The sequence below is a fragment of the Saccoglossus kowalevskii genome, chromosome 12 (assembly GCF_978046115.1).
Source record: "Saccoglossus kowalevskii chromosome 12, keSacKowa6.1, whole genome shotgun sequence".
Classification (NCBI taxonomy): Eukaryota; Metazoa; Hemichordata; class Enteropneusta; family Harrimaniidae; genus Saccoglossus; species Saccoglossus kowalevskii.
Genome location: NC_140652.1, coordinates 13,123,866 through 13,146,253, shown reverse-complemented (window position 1 = coordinate 13,146,253; position 22,388 = coordinate 13,123,866). Strand labels below are relative to the sequence as shown.

Below are 22,388 nucleotides of genomic sequence, written 5' to 3'. Positions count from 1 at the left end.
GTCCAAACTACATACTCAGTGTATCTTTAAATATCAGGTTGAGATCGTTAAAAACAATTTTCTCACTTTCATTGTCTATGGTTAAAATTTAACTGCGCCATTATGAAGAATAACTGTTGCATAGTCGTCAAATTAAATCATTTGAGATAAATAATGCACGTTCTTCATTTTGCTCCCATGGTTAATTTAATCCATCCATGACAGAAAATAGCAATCATTCACAATCATGCATCTATAGCTCAACATTTTCAAGACAAGTCTTGCCATGTCAAATTGGTGAGTGGTGATTGCATTGTCTCTGAGCAACATGATTATGACGTACACAAATTCTAAAATTGTTTTGTTGTCATAACTTCAATGTTTTGTTATGTGTTGCTAAATATTTTTAAGATTTATTTATGTTCATAGCTAAAAAAAAAAGTTTGACTATACTACATAACTATGCCCTAGACAAGTAGACTGTGTGTATATTATAAGTGGATACAATGACAGCAGTTTAGATGTCTGGATACCCGGTCTAGAAGATACAGTAATAGCTAAACAACGAGCAAAATATTTGTTTGTTAGTGAATATCAGTAGACGCCCTTAATCGATATAAAAGCATGCCTCATGTTAAAATGCAAAGTGAAATAGTATCGAATCTATTGTTCGACGAACTGGATTGAGAATATCACGAACTCACAAATAGAGAAAACAAAGGGTAGTCGACAACAGACACTAGACAGCTGACGATCGAGCAGACATCATGTTGACATTTGCATGACTTGAGTTGACCGGGTTTAACCGTTTAGTAAACGCATGGCAGTTGATGGTAAATAGGTTTATAGGACGCAAACGTATGATCTATAAAAACACAGACTGAAGACACAACGCCATGTCACATATCACATTTTTTCCCATTGCGTGTACGATGTAGTAGTGATTCGTGTTGAATTAAACCGGTGGCGAATTGCGGTATAAGGGTGTCAACAAACGTAAACCATTTGAACAAGGCGTCACAGCAACGATAATTGTAGCTATGGTTTCACGTAATATACGCTAAAATTGCGAAGTTTTATGGACAGGTTTGGGTTCATACTGCCGACGAGCGTGACACGTGGGCACGGTACACAATTTGCTAACACTCATGCCACAAAAAAGCGTCATATTTCGTACGAGTAGCCCTGTTTTTCGCCATCTTGAGAATAGGAAGTCAAATAACCTCAACTTACCTGTACAGATCTTCACGGTGATACATAATTCGACCAAGTGTTTCACTGACAGGCAGTCAGAAATAATCTGGTAACCGTATTCTATATCTGGGGACCAAAATAAACGGCTTCGATAACAGTTACTGTAGAAAAATTACCAAATTGTCGTCAACAAATACGGAAATCGGTACGAATGAAGGATCCTCCAGGTATTTCCAATGGCGACTTCTATGCTATGAGCTGATTGGGTGGAATTTATCACGTGCTGGAAATACTAATCACCGATTGGAAGCCTGAGTGAAGTCCCCCAAGGACCTGTATAGCAGTGACGTCACATGTACACTAATTTGCATATACATAAACAAAACAGTGCAAGCCATCACTACGTAGTTTCGCCCATTTGTCAAGTGATAAAAATTAATAACGGTAATATTCAACACAAACAATTCAAGTCAGCCAGCTAGGAACAGCGACAAAACAACTTACTGAACCGACCCTACCAATAACGGTTTTTGCACGTACTGTATTGAGAGTCACGTTATATGTTCATCAACCAAAAAAATATTCACAATAGTCAATACAGTGTTCATAATAATAGAGAAAATAGCGAAATGAAACAGAGCATCATGGGTATTTACTAGTCAACTGCATACAATACTATATTACATTTTGGAAACAGAATGTCAATCAAGAAAACACAATACTAAGAACATATGCAAAATTCAAAAACACTTATAATTTTGAGTCATACTTAAATTGTCTTCCGAAAAAACATCAAGTCTGCATGTCACGCTTCCGAACAAGTAACCATTGTTTGGCTATTGAAAAAGGAAGGCACACACAGACAAAAACTCCCATTGAAAAAAGAATTTGTAATTTGTGTTCCCAAAATAAAATAGAAGATGAAGTTCACTTCCTTTTAGAGTGTGATCGGTACAAATATATTAGACATGAATTGCTCACAGAAATTACATTAACTAATGCAGGAGATGAATTGAGTAACTTTATATTTTTGATGAGCAACAAGGACTCCAAGGCAATTAAATGTATGGGGACCTATCTACTTAAAGCCATGGAGTACAGAAAACTTTAACGTATCTATTTATATTGTATTGTAATTGTGTTGTGTACGGATATATTTATTGCTTTTTACCAAAAGAAATATTGTAATTTCTAAGGATGCAATAAAATTTGATTATTATTATTATTATTATTACAAATAATGATGGCGTTGTAGCCCCTTAAAAAAAACTCCAACCCTCAATATAACACACTTAATGCATTTACAATTCGATTGAGATGTAAATGAAGTTTAGGCTAAATCAGGGAAACTTAATATGGGATGGAGATGTAGAAGTAAACTTGAATTTAGATTTAAAAACGTTGTGGCAACTAGGATTTTTAAGTTTTTGTTTTTTTCACACTTTTACAAATAACATCTAATACCAACATTTTATATTTAATTCGAGTGTGTTTACAAATTTTAACATTTGTATTTAACGTTAAAAATATTCACACTCATAATTACGTCTATTGTTATTACTGTGTGCTCTTCAAAATGCTTATTAAAATACGAATTTCAATAATTTGGTCAAAAAAAAATTATTAGACAATCAGTACACCTCTACGTAAACTGTAAAATGACTAATTTTTACTGGGTTTAAATTTCACTGATTTAGCATTTCAGGCATATTCAGTACGTTTTAAATTCACGGTTTTATCATTTAGATAATGTGTTCTATGCTCAATTTTACATATTCACTGGGTTTTAATTTAACGCATTTTCCAGTCACAGATATAAGCAAAATAAAAAACCCAGTGAATAATTAACACTTTTATAGTACTTGGTACATAGAGTGAGATAATATGAGGCAACCATCCGATTTTTGAAATACAAATTGTTTGTAATGGCCGCCATATTTAAAAAAAAAAAAATGTTTTCTCCATGGGAACAAATCACGCCCCTATGCAAATCACTACTACATTGCCACTAAACGTGTATCACGTACAAATAAAGAGTTATGTGACCTCAATGCCACGTGTACAAAATTCATGTTTTTAAAAATTGGCTTCTGTGGTCTTGGAGTGTGTAAATAAAACACTAGACAATCAACACATATGCACTAATGTTCAGCTTTCAAGTCTGACTTGTTTCCTGTAGTTAGATGTCCTTGTTCTCATAAATGGCACCGGGAATGTTAATCCATATATGTCCTATGATTTTTTTTTTTACACATTTGTCTTCATAAATTGTCCTAGGGGGCTTTTATATATATTACGTGATATCAATTAGAAATACCATAGAAAATAAGAGGAGTTTTACACTGTATAACTTGATCTTCGAACTAATCCTCCCGATGACAGTCGCATATATATTGCCGCGTGCATTATATTGCCCCCCCCCCTCCTCCCCGTCCAGACTATTGTTCCGAGATTCCGGTTCTGTTCGATATACCACAGTGGATATACCATCAACCGCCAGAGAAAATGAAATTTTATCATACATTGTATAATTAATATTGCCACAATGAGATTGTTGGCATTTTAGCTAAATTAAGATTTTGTCAATTCATGCATTGAGTCAAATTCGCTAAAATGGCATGTACTTATTTCAATGTGTTTTACAATTCAACTGAAATAACACTGTATCTCTCCCGTGTTTATTGTTTCTGTATTATTATTTTGTACTCAAGGCTAGAGTACCTGAAATGAACACACGTAGTAGTTAGAGAATGTCACTTCGTCGGAACTTCAAGTATGATTAGAAAATTATTTGAAAACAATATTCTTGTCTTTAATAAGTTTGAGTATGTTCTGACGGTTGGCGTAATCTGCAAAATTGTGCTAATTCACTTTAACTATAGGGTTCAAGCCACAATTAGAATGTGTTCCAAGGCGCGTAGTCGTGTCGGTACGAATAAGATCCTTTTTATATTGAAAACAGCTTTTTGAAAGAGATTTCATGCTAGTATTTCAAACTGCTTGATTTACTGTGATACCATAATAAGCAAGCCCTGGGTTTTTGGTGCAAATAGTCTGGTTTTGAAATGGCGGACTGATACACATCTAAGAGTGAGCAGTCAGCTGGGTCATCATTTCACATTGTCAATACCAGTGATTGTGTAGTTAAATAGGATTATGTTTTGGGATTATCAACATTGTGGTCATTGTGTTTATTATTTTATTTATCAGTCCATGTGTTCTAAGTTCGTTTGCCGTTGATGAGTTATGAGAAATATACAAACGCTTAGCATTACATAACACATAATTTACGTCGCTGATAAGATATTACACTTCCTTACTATGTAAAAAGTGGTCAATTTTCCGAACTGACAACAAAAATCAAAAATCGATACGTTTCCAGCGAAAGTACGTTTTACAATACTATATATCTATAGTTAGAAGTCGAGAAATATGCATGCTTCGCCTTTGGCCGGGTCGGATATGTTTAAAAAATCGGTTAAAACAGAAAGGGCGGGTGTCGTCGTGCCGCGTCATGTTCGACATGGGACTCATAGCGACGTATACAGTACAACGCGTGTAAAATACATTGTTTATTTACATGAAATTCGAACACGTGCTGCGCGACGACCGCCGCGCTTTAAGTTTCCGAAATGTATAACGCACGTAACCAACATATTCAGCAAAAAAAGAAAGCTGTCGAAGTTTGGAAAGAGTTCCTTAAGGCCTTTTCACCCAAACCTGAACCCTAACACTCCACCCCAGTGTAATTCAGTATGATCCTCCAAATAATTGTAAACGACCCAATAAGGGGTAAATACAATTTAAATGGGGAAGGTGTGCTGGAGGCGCAGGATTAGAAATTGAATTATGGGCGAGGGGCCCTAAAGAAATCTTACCTGAAGTTTTGCTTTCGTTTGATTGTAGTTTCCAAGAAAACGACTGTACAATGATGGAGGTTTTCAACAGAATTTTGAATCACCCAAATCGAACCCAACGTGACGAGCAATTAAGAACAAAACGGGAACAAATCATCCGGGTCATGTTTTCAGCATTTTCACCATTATGATAATTCAAAGTCTATTTTAACTGATTTGTCCTAAAAATGTCCAGTAATATTATAGTTAGAACAGAATGTCATGACGAAAATATTTATTAAAAAAATGAACAATCCTACACACTTGTACTCTCAGCTCAACAAAGGTATTCGTTTCATCTTTTCAAATACATGTATTTATAAACTGAATCCAATCAGCCAATCAGTGCGAGATGACGTAATCTGAAAATGTTTTACAACCGGCCAATAGAAACCTCTATCTCGTTTCAGTTTGGATTGGATTGGATTGGATGGGGGGGGGGGGGTCAAAAATGAATAAACTAACCAGAAATTATCAATGATTACAAATAATTATATTGAATAATTAGTTTGAGAGGGCTTACACCCCCTTACACCCATATGATAGTGGTGTGGCGCAATTACCGTACCACACCGTTTTCGAACTAGAATATACACGTTTTCAAAGAAAGTTCTTCTAGAGCTACATGGTTAGAATTCCATACTATGCGTGTTTGGGGTGGGGTGGTGGTGGACTGGTGGGGGTGGGGAAACCATAAGCATGCCCGGGTTTATAGGGAGTATTACATTTCCCCAGGCTGCTCAAACACAAATGTATTTTATTCGTTCTATTCAGCCGCTAATACAGTTTATCTTATCTTATCTATATAAGTTCAACAAATATATGTAGTTCATACCGAGTGCTAATTGATTGTAGTTGCACATAATTGCAGTTTTTTTTAGAGCAGTTTCGCTTTTCCTCGTTCGTGCTGGGCCATAATGATATAGCGCCCTCGCCCACAACCAGCGAAAATAACGATTCACTCTTTAGCCAAATTAAATAACTAGAGAAAATTGCAACAGGTTTCCAGTCGCCGTTCGGAATTATATGAAGTGAAAAATGACTCTTTGCTTAGATTTTACCGTGCCAATGTACGCGAAGACCGCTACACTATTTACACGAAATTCATTGCCCAAATAGAGAAAGTTAGAGGGCCTCATAGCTTCCTTAGTTACCTGGGTAGTCAATCAGCTGGTACGCTAAAGATGGCGGACTCAAGTTTGTTAGAAAACGATGACGCCGAGACCCGGGAATTGTACGAGAAATTATTATTACAGGTTGGTAACTGAATTACGGTTGCTGTATTACCATGGCAGTAACTTCACGTATTTGTCATATCAACGGGAAAATGTTTAAGCCCATGGGGATATCCATGTTTTTAGCCACATTGGAATGCAGGTTACTGTCAGTCGGGGCTGCAGTCACAGTAGCTGTGGAATCATAGCCTATGTTGCCGACCGCATTATTTACGTGACTGACTCTGGACAGTCCATAGGTCTATGTTCGACGTACATAAACAAAATTAAAAAGAAGACGTCCAAATGAAATTGCTAGGGCGAAATTCGACTGCAGGTCGCACCAAAGAGCTACGGAACCGCAGCTATTTGGTGCGAGGGGCCCGAGGATCCATTCGTGTGGTTGGTTGCTGATCAGCCAGAAACAAGTATTAGTGATTTGGGGATTTTGGAGCGTGAATAATTAAATTCCATGTTACATGCTTGCATTACATTACCAAACTGTTTCAATTCTATAATATCTATAGCTATTTTGATCAAGAATAAGGTTCTGTACTACTACTGTTGACTTCACCAACCAACCACACATGTTGTCGTCACATACTCCGACGTGTTTATGACTACAAAAAAGCTATAAAACAGATAAATACTATAGGATCTCAATTCATGACCATGTGATACAAAGTGGCTAACAATTTGCAGGATAAAAAATGTCATTCTTAACAGAGACACAGACTATAATATAAATACTGATACATTGTAAAGTTGGAATAACGGTCAGTTTCATGCGTGTTATTTGTAGGCGAGTGAATTGCAAGGTTTTGACCTGGACCAAGTTCCAGGATTTAACACAGTGCTACCAGATGCAGGCTTCTGTGTAAAAACCAGAAATGACAAAGAAAAAGTTTTTGTCAATGTTTGTAAATCAGATAGGGTAAGTTTCATTTCTTCTAATTATGATAATGTTAAACAGATGACTATGTGCATTTCAATGCATTAAAATTTTACATAAATAATTAACACTTTTGACCTATTTTAGGTGGAATTAACTTCATATTGTCATTGACTTTAAACAATGCATGTGATTGGTTGCTTTATAACATTTGACAATCAACTTGAGTTGAATAGATCATTTTTCATTCACTGTGTGATCCTGCATTATGCTAGCCTGACATGTAGGTGTGAGTGGCGCCCTCGTCGGCTGAATGGCATCAGACCCTACTAATGCCTGACAGAATAGTGTATGTATAAACAGAAAGATCAATACTTCGAATTTGCAAAGTTCACGCCTTCTTGCAATGTGTTTCAATGAATATTCATAGTAACACTGTCAATCATGAAATTAAGGTACTTGATAAGTAAATACCACTTAAAACTTAAGAGCGGATTAGATAACGGAAGTAAACAACGTGCGTTTACAGATGTGGACGACATGCGACTGCAGTGAGAAAGAGTCACTGTGCTGACAAACATGCTGTGTTTGCAGTCCACGAGCAGCAAAACCACCCCCGTGAAAACAACTCTCATTCAATCAGACATCATGTGTTGTTTGTGACGTACACCATGACAAACCAAGAAATCGACTAGCGATTTCTCCTGTACATCGGCTTTGTCACCAGACACAGCCATGTTTGCATTTTTGGCAAAAATTACAGACTGTTTTTAACAAGATAATAAACATTGGGCAGAAATTTTCCAGCACATTATCACACATTATGTCAACAAATAAACTCTGAATAAAGCCCTGAGTGGCTGTCAATGTTTGACGTTCCTGCAATTTGATTGGTACTGATAAAAACTCATTGCGGGAAGTGAAAAACCACATCATTCTGTCAAGCATTTGTTAGTTTGCAGCACTGCAGAGGGCAAAACTCACAGAACCTTGTCAGGCTATCGTTATGCGTGAAATCGAACATCAAAACTGGACAAACAAAGGTCACAGTGGCATCTAAACTTTGAATGGGATTCATCAAACGTGAGAGTATTTTCTTCGTAAGGGCATCTCAACAGAATAAAGACGCAATGCTCTTAAAGATCAGAATTTCAACATTCAGCTTTAAAATCATTTGTTTTTCGTGGCAGATATTTCGTTCGCACTTTTTACGCAATACACAAGATTTAGCAGTTATCCATTTAGCTTGAATTGAAATATTTATATGTTAATCAGTTTTATCAAAATATTAGATCCAAGTCAAATCTTGCAAAGGGCACTTGCATTTATGTACTTTTCATTAGTAACCATAGGAACATGATGCAAAAAAAATGTGTTTCTGATAACTCAACCTTGTCCATTTTTTTCATACCCAAACCAGAGAATGGGCACTAGTAGGTCTACTTGAAATTTCTCATGTTTTGAGCCAAAATGTCAACATATACATGCACAATGTGGTGTATCATTGAGCAGTACTCTCGCATAACAGTATGGGCCTATCAGCACTGCAGAATGATTAATTCATTTTCATAAAATTAAAAGTTATGATAAAATAATTATCTATCCCACTTTTGTTTCAACAGAAACACCCTATTCATTTTATTTGGCCCATTTGCTCAAATAAACTAAGTTGGAATCATTTTTTCCACTGCTAATCATTCAATTTGAAACCCATTGAATATATTTAAAATATCAAAATAGTGAAATTAAATACCTCTGAAAATTAATGCTTTTACAGTACTTGTCAGTAGTACTGTACTTCACTGCACGTACTTTATTACAGAGTTTCTGTATTCAACTACAATATTTCAGATACCAAATGCTAAAGAGATCACGGAGAAAGAACTTCTGGATTTATTAGACACTGAAGAGCCTGATTATCGTGTACCGATGAGTTTAGGTGAACCACATGCTGAATTAGACAAAAGTAAGTCAGAATCACAGAAACTATTGATATTTCTATTATTCAGTAATAATATATTGCTAATATATTGTTATGTTACTGGAATATACCTTAGATGTAAATAGCCACGGAGATCCCATTGAGAGCAAGAGAGCTACTCAGCTGGTGTTTCCCCTCAAATAGTGTTCTCTCACATCATTTTGTTCTTTTTTTCAATTACCATGGTTACATAAATCAATGGAACAATTGATGTGATTATGGAATGGAACTCTATTCCGGAGAGAAAAAACAAGATTGGATCTCTTTCTGTCAACTCGATCTCAGTGACTATTTACGTCTAAGGTTTGTTTCTACTGCTGAAATATAACAAAATATAAGAGGCTTTTATCTGCATTGTTTAATATTGGATTCCATGCTGCATATAGGATGTGTGTAGTATACATTGTTTGCATAAAATTTGATGATGTATCAAATGTTGCATTTTAAAGGCCCAATTCAGTCGCCCTGGGCGATTGTTTATTGGAGGTATGGCTATGCGAATGGGTGTTGTTAATCACTTGCACAGTGTATATTTACAGAAAGTCTTGTAGTTTATTTACAAGCTGATAACACTAATCCCCAGACGCATCAATGTGGTCACGGTCTTGTCAGCTTTGCTTCCATCCAGCATGGATGGACCTATGTTACCCCAGGTTACTACTAACCTTGTCTACATAGACATGCCGTAACGACAAAACTAATATCAGGACTACTACAGAACTAAGATACAAATGATGTGACCATTTCTTTGATTTATTTTTATTAAAACAATAGTTTTCTTCATAAATGTAGATTTGTCATATCATATCCATTTACCACCCTCGTACCATCATAATTTGATGTTTGATAAACAATAAAACATACTATTCACTGCATGACGTTCCCACTTTCACTTTCCTGTAAAGATGATATAACTATGGAAGGTACTAATGGATGGAGCCGCAACATGTCTCAAGTGGCCACTTAAGCCTCTTAACTGACTTATTTCCTTTTGTTTCAACCCAAGTTAATCCTGATAAGGGCATTGTCTAGCTCATCTTTTATGTCAATGATACCAGTAGTTTGCGATTACTTACACAAGTAATGAGTTAGTGGAATATGATTTTTAACGTGACCATAAAATATATGCACATTAATAATAATAATAATAACTTTATCGCATCCTTAGAATTACAGATTTTCTATTGGTTTACAGCAATAAATATATAAGTGATTAAAATAATAGCAAAGTAAGAAAACGTAAAAAATAGAACTATGGTCATCACACATGTGCACTGGGTTTGTTTAGGTGTGAAAGTTCAAAATACGCATTTCACAACCGGAAATTCAACAGATGAACGTTTCACATGTTTTCATTATTAGCAATTGTAACAAGAATAAGATTTTGAACATTTATAACACAAATTCCTAAGAACTCCTAAAAATATTATCACAGAGAAAGTGTCTCGACATGCTCTTCTTTCGATGCTATCTTTTCTGCCCGGTGATCGAAAATTTCAAACAGTTTTGGGCCTCAAACCCACGCACTGATGATGGTATCATTGAATAATGCAATCGTTATTGTCACAGGCAATCACTGATTACGTCTCATCGTCATTACAAATACAAAAAGATTCACAATAGTTCATCAGTTCTTCTTCAATCGATGTTATATCTGCCAATTTTTCATTAAAATTCGCCAAGATCTCCAGAAACAACAACATTCCAACTAGACGTCATTTTCAATCTTGTGCATGTGCAGTTTGTCTGTTGCTACTGAACATGCTCCGAATATTAACGAATGCTCGAGATTAGCATAACCCATTATAAGAAGGTGCTAAGAGCTAACAAAAACCAATGTATGTGAACAAACATTGACAAACGATCATAGGGTAAAGCTAAAACAATAGTGCCGTGGCTCCTTCCGTTAGTACCTTCCATGATATAACGAAATCACTAAATTACTGACTGGTGACATATTTATGTCACTACTATTGCGACATCTCATTTCCATTGTAAAACATGGCTAGAAAACTGTCATGGCAATGGTGAGATTATAAGCCAAGTTGATATGTTGTATAGTTTTATTTTTCAATAGATTTTTTCTGCATATCCACCCAAGATCGTTCTTTTCTGATTAGATGGTACCGTAAAATCTGTATTAGAAGCCGCATTCCTTATAGAAGTCGCACCCATTCTTTTTGAATAATTGAGAACCAAACATTCATCATTTCTCGTATGTGTAGATGCTCCAATAGAAGCCGCATCCCCTCAGTTGCGTTGTACCATTTTAATAGAAGCTGCGGTTTCTATTACAGATTTTACAGTAGTTGGATGTCCACTAACTACATGTACATGTATATGATATAGTTTGCGAAACAGACCATGTCGAACACTGAACATAACAGTGAACACAATTAACACAACATTAATTTCATTTCAACAACAACAACTAGTCATTGCTTTAATATTCACAGTCACATACATCCACTTTGGTACGACACAATTGACCTGTAAGTTTCAGAAAAGACTATTTTACCAAAACTTGGCATAATAATCGCTAGTGTTTAGAAGCATATATATATATGCTACATTCACACGACAGCATATTATCGGAGCCAAGCCAAGTTTGGCTTCAATAAACCCTCGGGGTGAACTCTGAGGGTTGAGCAGGTAAAGACATCGTAGAAGCAGTCACAGTACGGCAATGTGTTCTTACGAGGTTTAGGCATAGACTTTAGAAGGTCTATGGTTTAGGTTACCAACTTACACAAATCACGACAGTTGAACAATTACAAGATGGTGATTTTGCATGACAATAACTTAAGTGAATAGGCTGTAACACATTTAGTGTATTTTAGCTGCTGTGTATCCTGGTTATTCGAGATACCTAAATCATAACACCATAACACCATTGTCTAAGACTTGCGACTGTTTTTTTTTTCTCCCAGCTCAACAGCATCGTGCCATTTAAAGAAACACCACAAGCTTGATACCAAAATTGTTTTCAGCAATGTTGTTTTCATGCCACTATTTGAGGCCACTATTCCTTTCGGCTTTAATCAAACTGTTTTTGTTTTTTTCCTGTAGGTGGCAATGGCTGTACTGCATATGATGTCATCATTAATCCAACGTTCTTTGAGAAAATCCGAGATAACATGATATTCCAAGGTTTCTTTCTCTCCTTGGTATTTGAAGGATTGGAATTGAAATACAATATGAAGCTAGATAGAAGTAAGTTGGTCTCAGCACCTCTCACTGCCATTGCTGATTTTGTAACCTTCCACAAAGTAGTCTGGTTTGAAATCCACTAATTTATACAAAGAGCCATTGATCAAATTACAAAATGTTTGGTCAGAATCTGTAAAAGATATCATACTCTAACTATTTAGTTCAAAATTAATGCTTATATTTAGAGTTATTGAATATTTTGCAATGGATATTTTAAAAAGGTTGTGAACAGTCACATCAAATCATTAAACCGCGGGTCCGGATACATAACAGGAAAGATGGCTGCCAGTTTTCAGTATGCAAATGACACTCAAGCGTGAAACATGGCTTCGGGGTGCTCCACAAAATCACTCTTTTCGGCAATCTAAACGCATGTGGTGCTTTATTTTCATGTCATACACAAACATGACTATATCTGCGATACAATTTCGGTGTTAATTTAAGTTGGAGCAATGTCAGTGTGATTTCCACGTAAAAGCTATGGGAAAGCATGATTCAGACAGTTGTTTTGACTGCTCAAAATGATATACATGTAGGTGTGAGCGTTGAACGCGATTCAAGAAGTCCTTTCAAACCGTTTAATAGCGCAATGCATGATGTTAGCTTACAGAATTAAAATCTTTGGTTGAAATGATATCAGCTGTAATTCAAGTAAACAACTGGGCGGACCATGCAAATTACATTTCCCATGATGCACTGGTGCAATCCCCGGAGCTGCGCTTTAGCATTATTTCAGTAAACATGTCTTGTGTTAGTTGTTAGTTCTAGAAAAAAAAGTGAAGGTAGACATAGGTAGACTTGTTTCCACGAAAATATTTTTTCTGGCTCCATGAAGGCCAAAATGTATGAATTTTGATATTTTGAGTGGGTGTAGTTAACATAATTTTTGTTGACATTATCAGTAGTTTACTGTGCATGGTTTCTACAACTTTCATCTCCACCGATCAAAACATAACAAAATGACTGCAAAATAATAATTCTGTTCATTGTTTCTACAACTTTCATCTCCACCAACCAAAACATAACAAAATGACTGCAAAATAATAATTCTGTGCATGGTTTCTACAACTTTCATCTCCACCAACAAAAACATAACAAAATGATGGCAAAATGATAATTCTGTTGATCAGTAAATGTTGTTCATATTCCATTTCAGATTATGTCATTTTGAAAAATAGAAAATTTCTTGGTTCATTGCCGGAACAACACATACGGACCAGATCCAAACCCAGAATACAGGAAATGGAGAAAGATGAGAAACCAGAAGAAAAACCTAAATCATCCTTAATTACTGAAATTGAAGATGATCAGAGTGGAGATAAAAATAAAGGACCAGAACCAGAATATCAGATATTAAGAGAGCCACCAGAGGGTCATCCAGAATTCCTTGTAGCAGAAATTCAGTTACCAAATGTTGTAAGTTGTTGTTCTTTTTAGAAATCAACTAAGAATCTGACATGTGAGTTCACAATTTAAAATCTCAATGTGCGAGTACTCACCTAATAAAGAAGCTGACATGTGAGTTCACAATTTCAAACCCAGTATGCAGGTTCTCATCTGAGTGAGTTCACAATTCAAAATCTCAATGTGTGAGTACCGGTACTCACCTGGGAATCTGACATGTGAGTTCACAATTTCAAACCCAGTATGCAGGTTCTCATCTGAGTGAGCTCACAATTCAAAATCTCAATGTGCGAGTACTCACTTATTAAAGAAGCTGACATGCGAGTTGACAATTTCAAATCCAGTATGCGAGTTCTCATCTGAGAATCTGAGTGAGTTCACAATTTAAAATCTCAATGTGCGAGTACTCACCTAATAAAGAAGCTGACATGTGAGTTGACAATTTCAAACCCAGTATGCAAGTTCTCATCTGAGAATCGGAGTGAGTTCACAATTCAAAATCTCGATATGCGAGTACTCACCTATTAAAGAAGCTGACATGTGAGTTCACAATTTCAAACCCAGTATGCAACTTCTCATTTGAGAATCTGACATGTGACCAACTAAATATTGCTGTTATTTTCCAGAAATCCAGTAAGACATTAAACCTAGATTTAGGTGAGGATAGAATATTATTACATGCTCATCCCAGTCTCTATCACCTTGATATTTATCTTCCTTATAATCTAAACCAAGAAGACAGTGGTGCACAGTTTAATAAAGATAATAAGGTAAGCATCTACATGTCTCAGTATCCTATGGGATCATAGCAAGCTGAAAATCTGCAAACCTTAAACAAATGGGTAAGAAGGCATGTTATTTTTGGGAGCAGGCAATTTCAGTCCCCAGCCTAGACTGACCCAGTCATGGTGACTTTATTATTTCATATGATAATTCTTTTAGAATGAGTTTGTAGAATCTTCTGATTATGACTGGTCTGTTCTGCTGCGCTCTCTATAGTTGTCACCATTTTTATAAATATGCTAATGAGTAGCATGTCTTGTAAGCTGCCAACCAATAAGAAAGGCAGCTTTTGCTCAGATCAGTTCTACACAATGATAACGCACATATGGCCTGACACATTTGCGCTAATACATACATAATTTCTTTCTTTGGAAGTGTTCTACTCCCAGGTTTCATAACGTCACTGCATGTCATGAATAATTAATAGCAATGAATATGCTTCAGGATAGAACAGTCATAGTAATTTCGCGTCAGACAACGATTTTGGAATTTTTTTTTTAAATTTTCCATGGCTTGGCCAGTCTACCCCCAGCCATATCTCCCCTTATTACTTTACCTTCTGGTCATCAGAGTATGTGAAAGAAATGGAACTTGTCAGTAAAAATAAATGGTCGCATAACTACAGATGTCATAAAAAAGGTTGCTTTACTCTTTTGTGCATTCGTTGCAGTATTCTTGTGATAACATCATATGTGTAACATTTAATAACCAAGGTAGTACATAAACCTATTATTTCTACCGATATTAACAGTGTATTGTGTTCAATTACAGGTACTCACTCTTACCTTAGCAGTACAATCATCATAACAACAAGTGACACATATTTCTGTACAAATGTGTACATGAGTTTCAATGAACTCCTCAGAAAACAGAAGTTTGTACAAGCTACCCAATTAACTCATCAGAGGAAAGAAACATCCTGTGATATTTGCTGATATTTGCAATGCTATAAAGCGGATCATGAGGTTTACTGGTTACCATAACAACAGTTGAAACAGTTTATGACAAAGATTCTGTATCTGATTTTCAAACAAAAATTTTGCTCACTTGCAACACCAAATTTTGCTCCACAATTATTCAGGTAAAAACATAAAAATGATTTAAGCTATGAGCTGTCGTCAAAATTATTATTTTTAGCTATAAATATGTCCCACATTTTTGCAGCAATTAAAGTCCCGTAGCTGAATGTCTCATGTTCTTAATTCACATTCAGCAAATTTATGTGCACCACAGAATCCATTTCTTTGCTAACTCTAAAGTTAACTTCAAGAACCACACACAAAATATTTCTATTTATAGTCTGCTTTTTTTCCCCCCAGATAAAATGTTGTAAAACTTTTTATTTTTTAATCAAAAACTAGAAGTAACGTTAATTTTGTTTGGTCTAAAATTAAGATTGAATTCAATGAAAATTACAGACAATGTGGAGAAATCTATCCCAATTCAAGCGAAAAAAAATTGACGCTCAAAGGGTTAAGATGTGTACAACTGAAAATCAAATTTGTTCTTTGTATCCCCTGTAGAATGTCTGATAGACAAAAAATGAATAGCAAATTTTAAAAAAATTGTCAGAAGATTACAATCTTTTTAAACCTGTAATGAATAATATGCAAATGATTTCCCAATTCTTTATTTGATCACACATGAATATAACTGTACATTACTGTTATTTTTTAGCTCCGCTGTTGACTTTGTCGAGCGGAGCTTATCATATGAGTGATTGTCCGTCGTCGTCCGTGTCAATGTTATTTTTTTTTGTATTCATGAACAATTATACCTACAATATATTTCACATAAATATAAGGATTACAAAATCTGGAAATTATAGTAAAATTGTTTTGTACACGCATCTTAAGAACTTGCATAGAGTTGTTTGCTAAGATAAATTTGTTAATAAAATATTACATTTTCACTTTATCTGATAAAAATGATGTATGAATGTGTTGAGTGTATGCTACTTTGTAATCTTGGTGTGTGTAATGTAACTTCAATGTGAGACATTTGGTTTATAGATATAAATATTTTAAAGTTATAAGATATAAAGTTTTGTTTAAAGTCATGTAAATTGCACACAGGGGCCTGATACCGGTAGATTACTTTACACTAACATTGGATGTAAATGAACTTAATCATGTGAAGCTGTCATGTCATAGAGACAGAATTAATTGCCTCCATATGAATGGCAATGCAAACATCAGTATGCATTTGTGTAGGGGTTACACAAAACTAGGGCCGACTGCCAACCAACTACTGTGGAATACTTTATTTTCGCTGGAATTAATTTTCGCTGAAAAGGCTTTTTCGGCGTTTTGCTTGGAATTTATTTTCACTGATTTTCAATGAGTTTAATGTGAAATATAGAAAAAAAAGTATATTCACTGGATTTTATTTTCACGGAATCATCCCTTCAGCGAAAATAGCGAAAATAAATTATTCTACAGTATTCAAATACACATTTAAAGTAAGGAAACCTGCCATGTACTGAACATATATTACGAGTGTGGCTTACAGCAAACTGATTCATGAACTTGTATGTTGTAGAACACAATACAGGTAGGTACATCTAAAATATAAGGAGAATACAGATTTAGTCATGATTTCTGGACTAGTAATACATGCATGTCATACTGATTGTTCATAGTGTGTATATAAAAGCAAAGGGAGATACACATGAGAAATATAACATAATACTGAAGCCAAGCTTATAGTGCAAATAACCATGCATGTTGGCATCGCTAAAAATTTCTTGTGGTCATGATAAACTCAAACTTGGATATGCATTATCACAGTCTGTCCAATATTTGTCGTGGGCTCATATATTTATGGAGATTGATGTAAATGCCACTTTTTAGCTATTTGTAATTAAAGAATTTAACTTTTTCGTTTCCAAATATCTGATCAGTTTCCAATGCGATCCCAGCAAACAAATCGGTTAAAGTGAGTTGCATGTTTTGCATGAGTGAAAAGTCCTCACACTCGGCTACCAGTGCTTCTCCACTGCGGCCCCTCGGTGGGCAAGCAGGAAGAAACAGGAAAGCATGATTGCATTCAAACACGTTTCTTCCGGGGAACCCCCGTTCCCAGCCGTGGCTCTTCCCCTAATTTGAGGGAGGCCGAGGCTCAGGCTAATTGCATTGGGCCTCCTCTGGAGTCTCGGGCACTGAATGCCAACAGGGTGCTGGCAGCCAAGACTCCGATCTCGGAGCAGGGCTTTCAGCCAGCCAGGGTTCGTCGCGCGGTAACGGTACAACTGTAACGAATTTATCCTTGTGTCTGGTCTCCGCTGTGGATTTTGGACTCCCTTCTTACTGACCCACAGACGTCCCCAGCGGGAACCGACCCTGTCATGAGACACACAGTCGAACACGCTCCCTCTCACATATTTACAGTGAAAGGAGACACAGTTTGCTCACTTCGGATACAGCCGGTACTCCGGGCGGTCCCTCAGAGTCTTCCATCTGTAATGACTCGGTGAGCCACGCTTTTGGGGTGATGCGGAGTATCATCGATCCCAGTGATACGATGTAAATACCCCCACACTTGATCCTAAGGTGACCACCTAAGGTTGCTTCAATGCTTATGGGATCACGGGCATCGGGATCCAAAGCAACCCTGTTGGCATGTCTCTCCCTGTCCGTCTGAGTGCGGAGTGGGGCGCAGGACATGCAAACGGTGTTGATGGGTGGACGTTGGTCATCTGCGAAAGAACGTAACGCTTAAGGCCCCCGGGTGGGGAAGACCTTAGGCAACACTTCCCGCTGGACCAAATGCTACCCGGTCGGTGTGGTTTCGGGATCAGACCCCATAGCGTGGGGCGAGACCAAAACGCCCCCAACCAGATCCCAAGGCTCCTTCCCCAGACCCCAGTACCATGAATTTCCGTTTGGCAAACCGGGCAAAGGGGGACAGCTGCGTTCTATGGGCGTTCTCGCCAGCTCAATCAGAGACGACCCATCCAGCCCTGAGGACTCTGGAGACCTCAGAGGCAGAACGCACCAGCCTCCTAAACCAGGCGACACATTTACTGGCGGGTCATCACACATCTATGTGCGACATCCCCTAGTATCACCTGGCTCTCTTGGCCGGGGCCACTACTGTGCTACAAGACGCGGCCTTAGACGCATGTGTTTTCGCCGACAAGCTGAGTCAAGGGGTACGTCCCCACCTCAGTGACTGGACATCCTCCACCCTCTTTGTTCAGGGAATGGTGGGTACAGTTTCAGAGCTTCGGAGTGCAATGAACCAGAGGGTTCAGATCGAATCCGCTAGCCAGTTGGCCCTGCCAAGGGCAAACGAAGGGCACCCCAAGCACAGAAAACACAATGCCCTAGGGCGTCATCCTCTAGCCAGAGTCAGCCAGGAGGCAAGCGCTCAAACCCTTCCATGGGAGGGAAAAGTAGTGGCGCGCCCCCAGGGAGGAAAGAACCAGGTGGTGGCTCCTCACCCTTCCTGGGCAGATGTCTACCCTGGCAGCGGGGGAAGCGTGTTTGATGCTCACCTCCGCAACCGGGAGTACAGGCATGTGTTCGGCGAGTGGCCAGGTCACAACTTAGTGACCTGGGCCTGGGTCGCTTTGCTAACCCTATGGACCCACTTAGTTGTGTACGCCTTTCCTCCTTTCTCGCTAGTTCACCGGGCACCGGAGAAAACTTTGACAGGTGCATACCTGCATAATATTATTGGTCGCACCCAATTGACCAAACAAGGCCTAGTTTCCACTTCTGTCTGAAATGCTAGTCGAAACACCAATAGTGCTTCTGGACTTACCGGACCTGCCGTCCCAACCAGACGGCGCACTACCAATGAGCCCAGCGGGTATTACTTACACGCATATAGGCTCTCATTAGACCCGCACATACGAAAGCTTTATCTGAGCGGGCTGACAACGTCCTAGCCAGGGCGAACAGGGATTCCACCAATGCAGCCTACATTTCTAGGCTGCGAGCATACACTGATTGTGTAGCAGAAGGGAGATTGATCCATACCATCCCTCTATTGGCCAGGTAGCAGGCTCCTTCATCCACCTGTTTGACGAAGTTGGTTTGCCCGATGCAGCGATTGTTGGCTACAGGTCGGCCTTGTCCCCCACCATTGAGAACGTACGGGAACAAGACTAGCCGATTGTCCTATTATTAGGGGACTATTTACTGCTTTCCAGACGCCAAGACCCATACAAGGGAACCGCCCAACTTGTTGGCTGTGTTGTCCGCTCTAAGCAGACCACCCATTGAGCCTCTCTGATCAGTACCACTCAAATTTTTCGACGTGGAAAATAGTCTTCCTACTGGCCCTCGCCTCAGGTAGGCGTCAACCAGAGCTGGGGGCATTGTCCTTCTCGGATGATGTACAGCCGTTATGGACAATCAAGTTGTGCGAAAGACACAAATCGGGTTTCTCGCCTAGAACCAAATCCCAGGACAAGAACCTCACCCGATAGTCATCCCCTGGCTGTCAAATTTTTGGCTGCCCGGAGGGTCAGGAGGAATTGCTTCTCTGCCCGGTTCAAGCACGGAGTTGCTTCCAAACCGTACTTAGGGTTCAGGACGGGGTGCCAGGCACATGTCTTTGTGTTACGGCCCAGGCAGGCAGCATAGGCCGGCCTCCCCAACTTCCATAACCAGGTGGTTTACTGCGACTGTATTAGAGGTCTATAATACTTTAACTTCCTCAACACAGAGCTTGCAGAGACACGAGTGCATGAGGTCTGTGCGATTGCCAAATCACTAGTGCTAGCGTCAGGTGCCCCCCTCGAGCATACACAGAAGGCAGGCTTCTGGAGAACGCAGAACGTCTTTATCAACTACCACCTAAACAGACACCGTATCCATTGAGGAAGGTCTCTTTAGGTTGGATCCCGTTGTAGCGGGTCAGTCTTGGTTTGCTGACCCAGCCCGAACGACCTCAAGGGTCCCTGCGCATAGGCAATAAGTCAGTCTCGGCATTTTATGCGGACAGATTTCTCTACCGTCAGCACTCCCCTGGAAGCTCCCAGGTCCCGCTTTGCGGCCTATGCCCTCATGCAGAACTGTTTCGGTCTTTACTTCAAAAGCTTACTACCCCCAGAATTGGGTTGGGGTTTGGCTTTCTTGGGCACACCAAACCCTGTCACCGTAGCAGCATTTTGGTTACTTGCTCCGGGGACAGCACAGGCAAGGTAAGACACCACCCTTTTTTGGGCCTTAACCAGCGTGCTGAGTGATTATTGTATTTCATCCCGGACTGGGAAAAGACTTTCATCATTTTTCTGTTTGCTCGGAAAACCCGCCACCTATCGGCGTCTGACTCTGCCTACAGTTCAAAATAGTCATTTTGATTGACCGGAGTCTATGGTGGGTAATTGAACGTAGTGAATTTAGGCGAGGGTTCTCCGACCCGCCTATTCACATAGTTCATACCCACCATAGACTCCGGGTCCCCCCCCCAACCACCCCACTCTTTCCGTAGCGTTGGTCTAAGTCCTCAGTGCGGAGAGAAAGGAACCAGAGTTATTGTACAGCCGCCTATGGCGCTGCCACCTGGCCTCGGCCACGTGGGTTCGTGACGTAAGGGGTAAAAGAATCTTGGGGTCATGGGGCTTCCCCTGGCCTAGATTTTATCTCTCCGTCACTGACAGAATCGCTGATTAATGCCTACAGTTCAAAATAGTCATTTTGACTTACCGGAGTCTATGGTGGGAATGAACTATGTGAATAGGCGGGTTCGGAGAACCCTCTGCCTAAATTTGACTAACAGTCAAACAATTTTTCAATCAATTTCAATCAATTTTTCAATAAAAATGATCGATTCAAATAGACAATACAAATGTCAGAATATCTGGACAATAGTTATTCCTTAAGGCTCCCTCACCCTGAACCTTAAAATAGACAATACAAATGTCAGAATATCTGGACAATAGTTATTCCTTAAGGCTCCCTCACCCTGAACCTTAACACTCAAGCCCCCAATGTAAATCAATATGCCCCTCCAAATAATTATAAGTGACCCAATACTATTAAAAATGATGAGGGCACTGGAACGGCAGGGCTAGGATTAGAGTCATGGGTGAGGGGTCCTAAGGAACACTTACACAGTTATATTTTAAATGTAATAATGCCATCAATTTTTCTATGTACTAGAACTATTTTATAAATTACAGCCAGTATTCCAAACTGATAATTTTTTTTTTCAAATTCATTCTGGAAACTGTTATAAATGAAATTGGACGATTTTAGCTGTTTCATTGATATTTCAAGAACCACTAAAATGAATTTCAATAAAACTTTGCACATCTATTCCACTAGTTTGTAATACTTGCGGAAACTTTCAGAAGATGATGCTTTCCTCTTCACTGTCAGCTGATACTCATTCCCTCAGTTTACCAATTTGAAATGATGTAAATTACGTTAACTAATGCATCCACAAAAAATGTCACATTTTGTAAATAGTCAGGGGAAAGTTGTACTCTCCATTTAAATCACATAAGAACAAACTAGACAAGTTTTGAAAAACAGTCCGCTTAATACAAACAAAGATACAGTCCTTTCCTAGTAAACAGGCATTGTTTAGAACAAATAAACTGGTAAACACAGACTGTTTTAACAAAGAAGGGGTACTTTCTGAATAAATGCTGACGAAGAATGACGAATGAAAAATGTGCTCTACTAGACTTGCATACAGTCCTTTGTTTATATGTTGCGAACAATATAGAACACTTTCCTGAAACCGAAATCGTCTTCAACTCGGGAGCCAATCAGTGACGGCCTTACAGTGACATGACAAATTTGGTTTCAAGTACCTCGAGAAAGTGTTCTATGATCTTCGTATAATGAGGTGTTCGTATGCAAGTTTTTTTTCAC

The 22,388-nt window shown here is 38.4% G+C and overlaps 2 protein-coding genes across 4 annotated transcripts in view; one reads left to right on the top strand and one right to left on the bottom strand.

Annotated features, from left to right (window-relative positions):
* The window catches only part of LOC100378525 (tubby-related protein 3-like), a 52,872-nt gene extending 51,452 nt beyond the window's left edge, over positions 1–1,420 (bottom strand). For all 3 annotated transcript variants that reach the window (XM_085506434.1, XM_085506433.1, XM_006818309.3), the window contains exon 1: positions 1,213–1,420. Coding sequence is in view for 2 of the 3 variants with exons in the window: in XM_085506433.1 (XP_085362559.1) it covers positions 1,213–1,238 (26 nt within the window). In the remaining variant the exon portion in view is untranslated. The remainder of the gene's footprint in view (positions 1–1,212) is intronic.
* Positions 1,421–6,232: 4,812 nt separating this feature from the next.
* On the top strand, positions 6,233–16,481 carry LOC102810100 (PIH1 domain-containing protein 1-like). Its single transcript, XM_006818308.3, has 7 exons — positions 6,233–6,325; positions 7,086–7,217; positions 9,027–9,141; positions 12,226–12,369; positions 13,523–13,782; positions 14,397–14,540; positions 15,325–16,481. The coding sequence occupies exons 1-7, from the start codon at positions 6,254–6,256 to the stop codon at positions 15,358–15,360; spliced, it is 903 nt and encodes a 300-aa protein (XP_006818371.2). The 5' UTR covers positions 6,233–6,253; the 3' UTR covers positions 15,361–16,481.
* Positions 16,482–22,388: the final 5,907 nt, after the last annotated feature.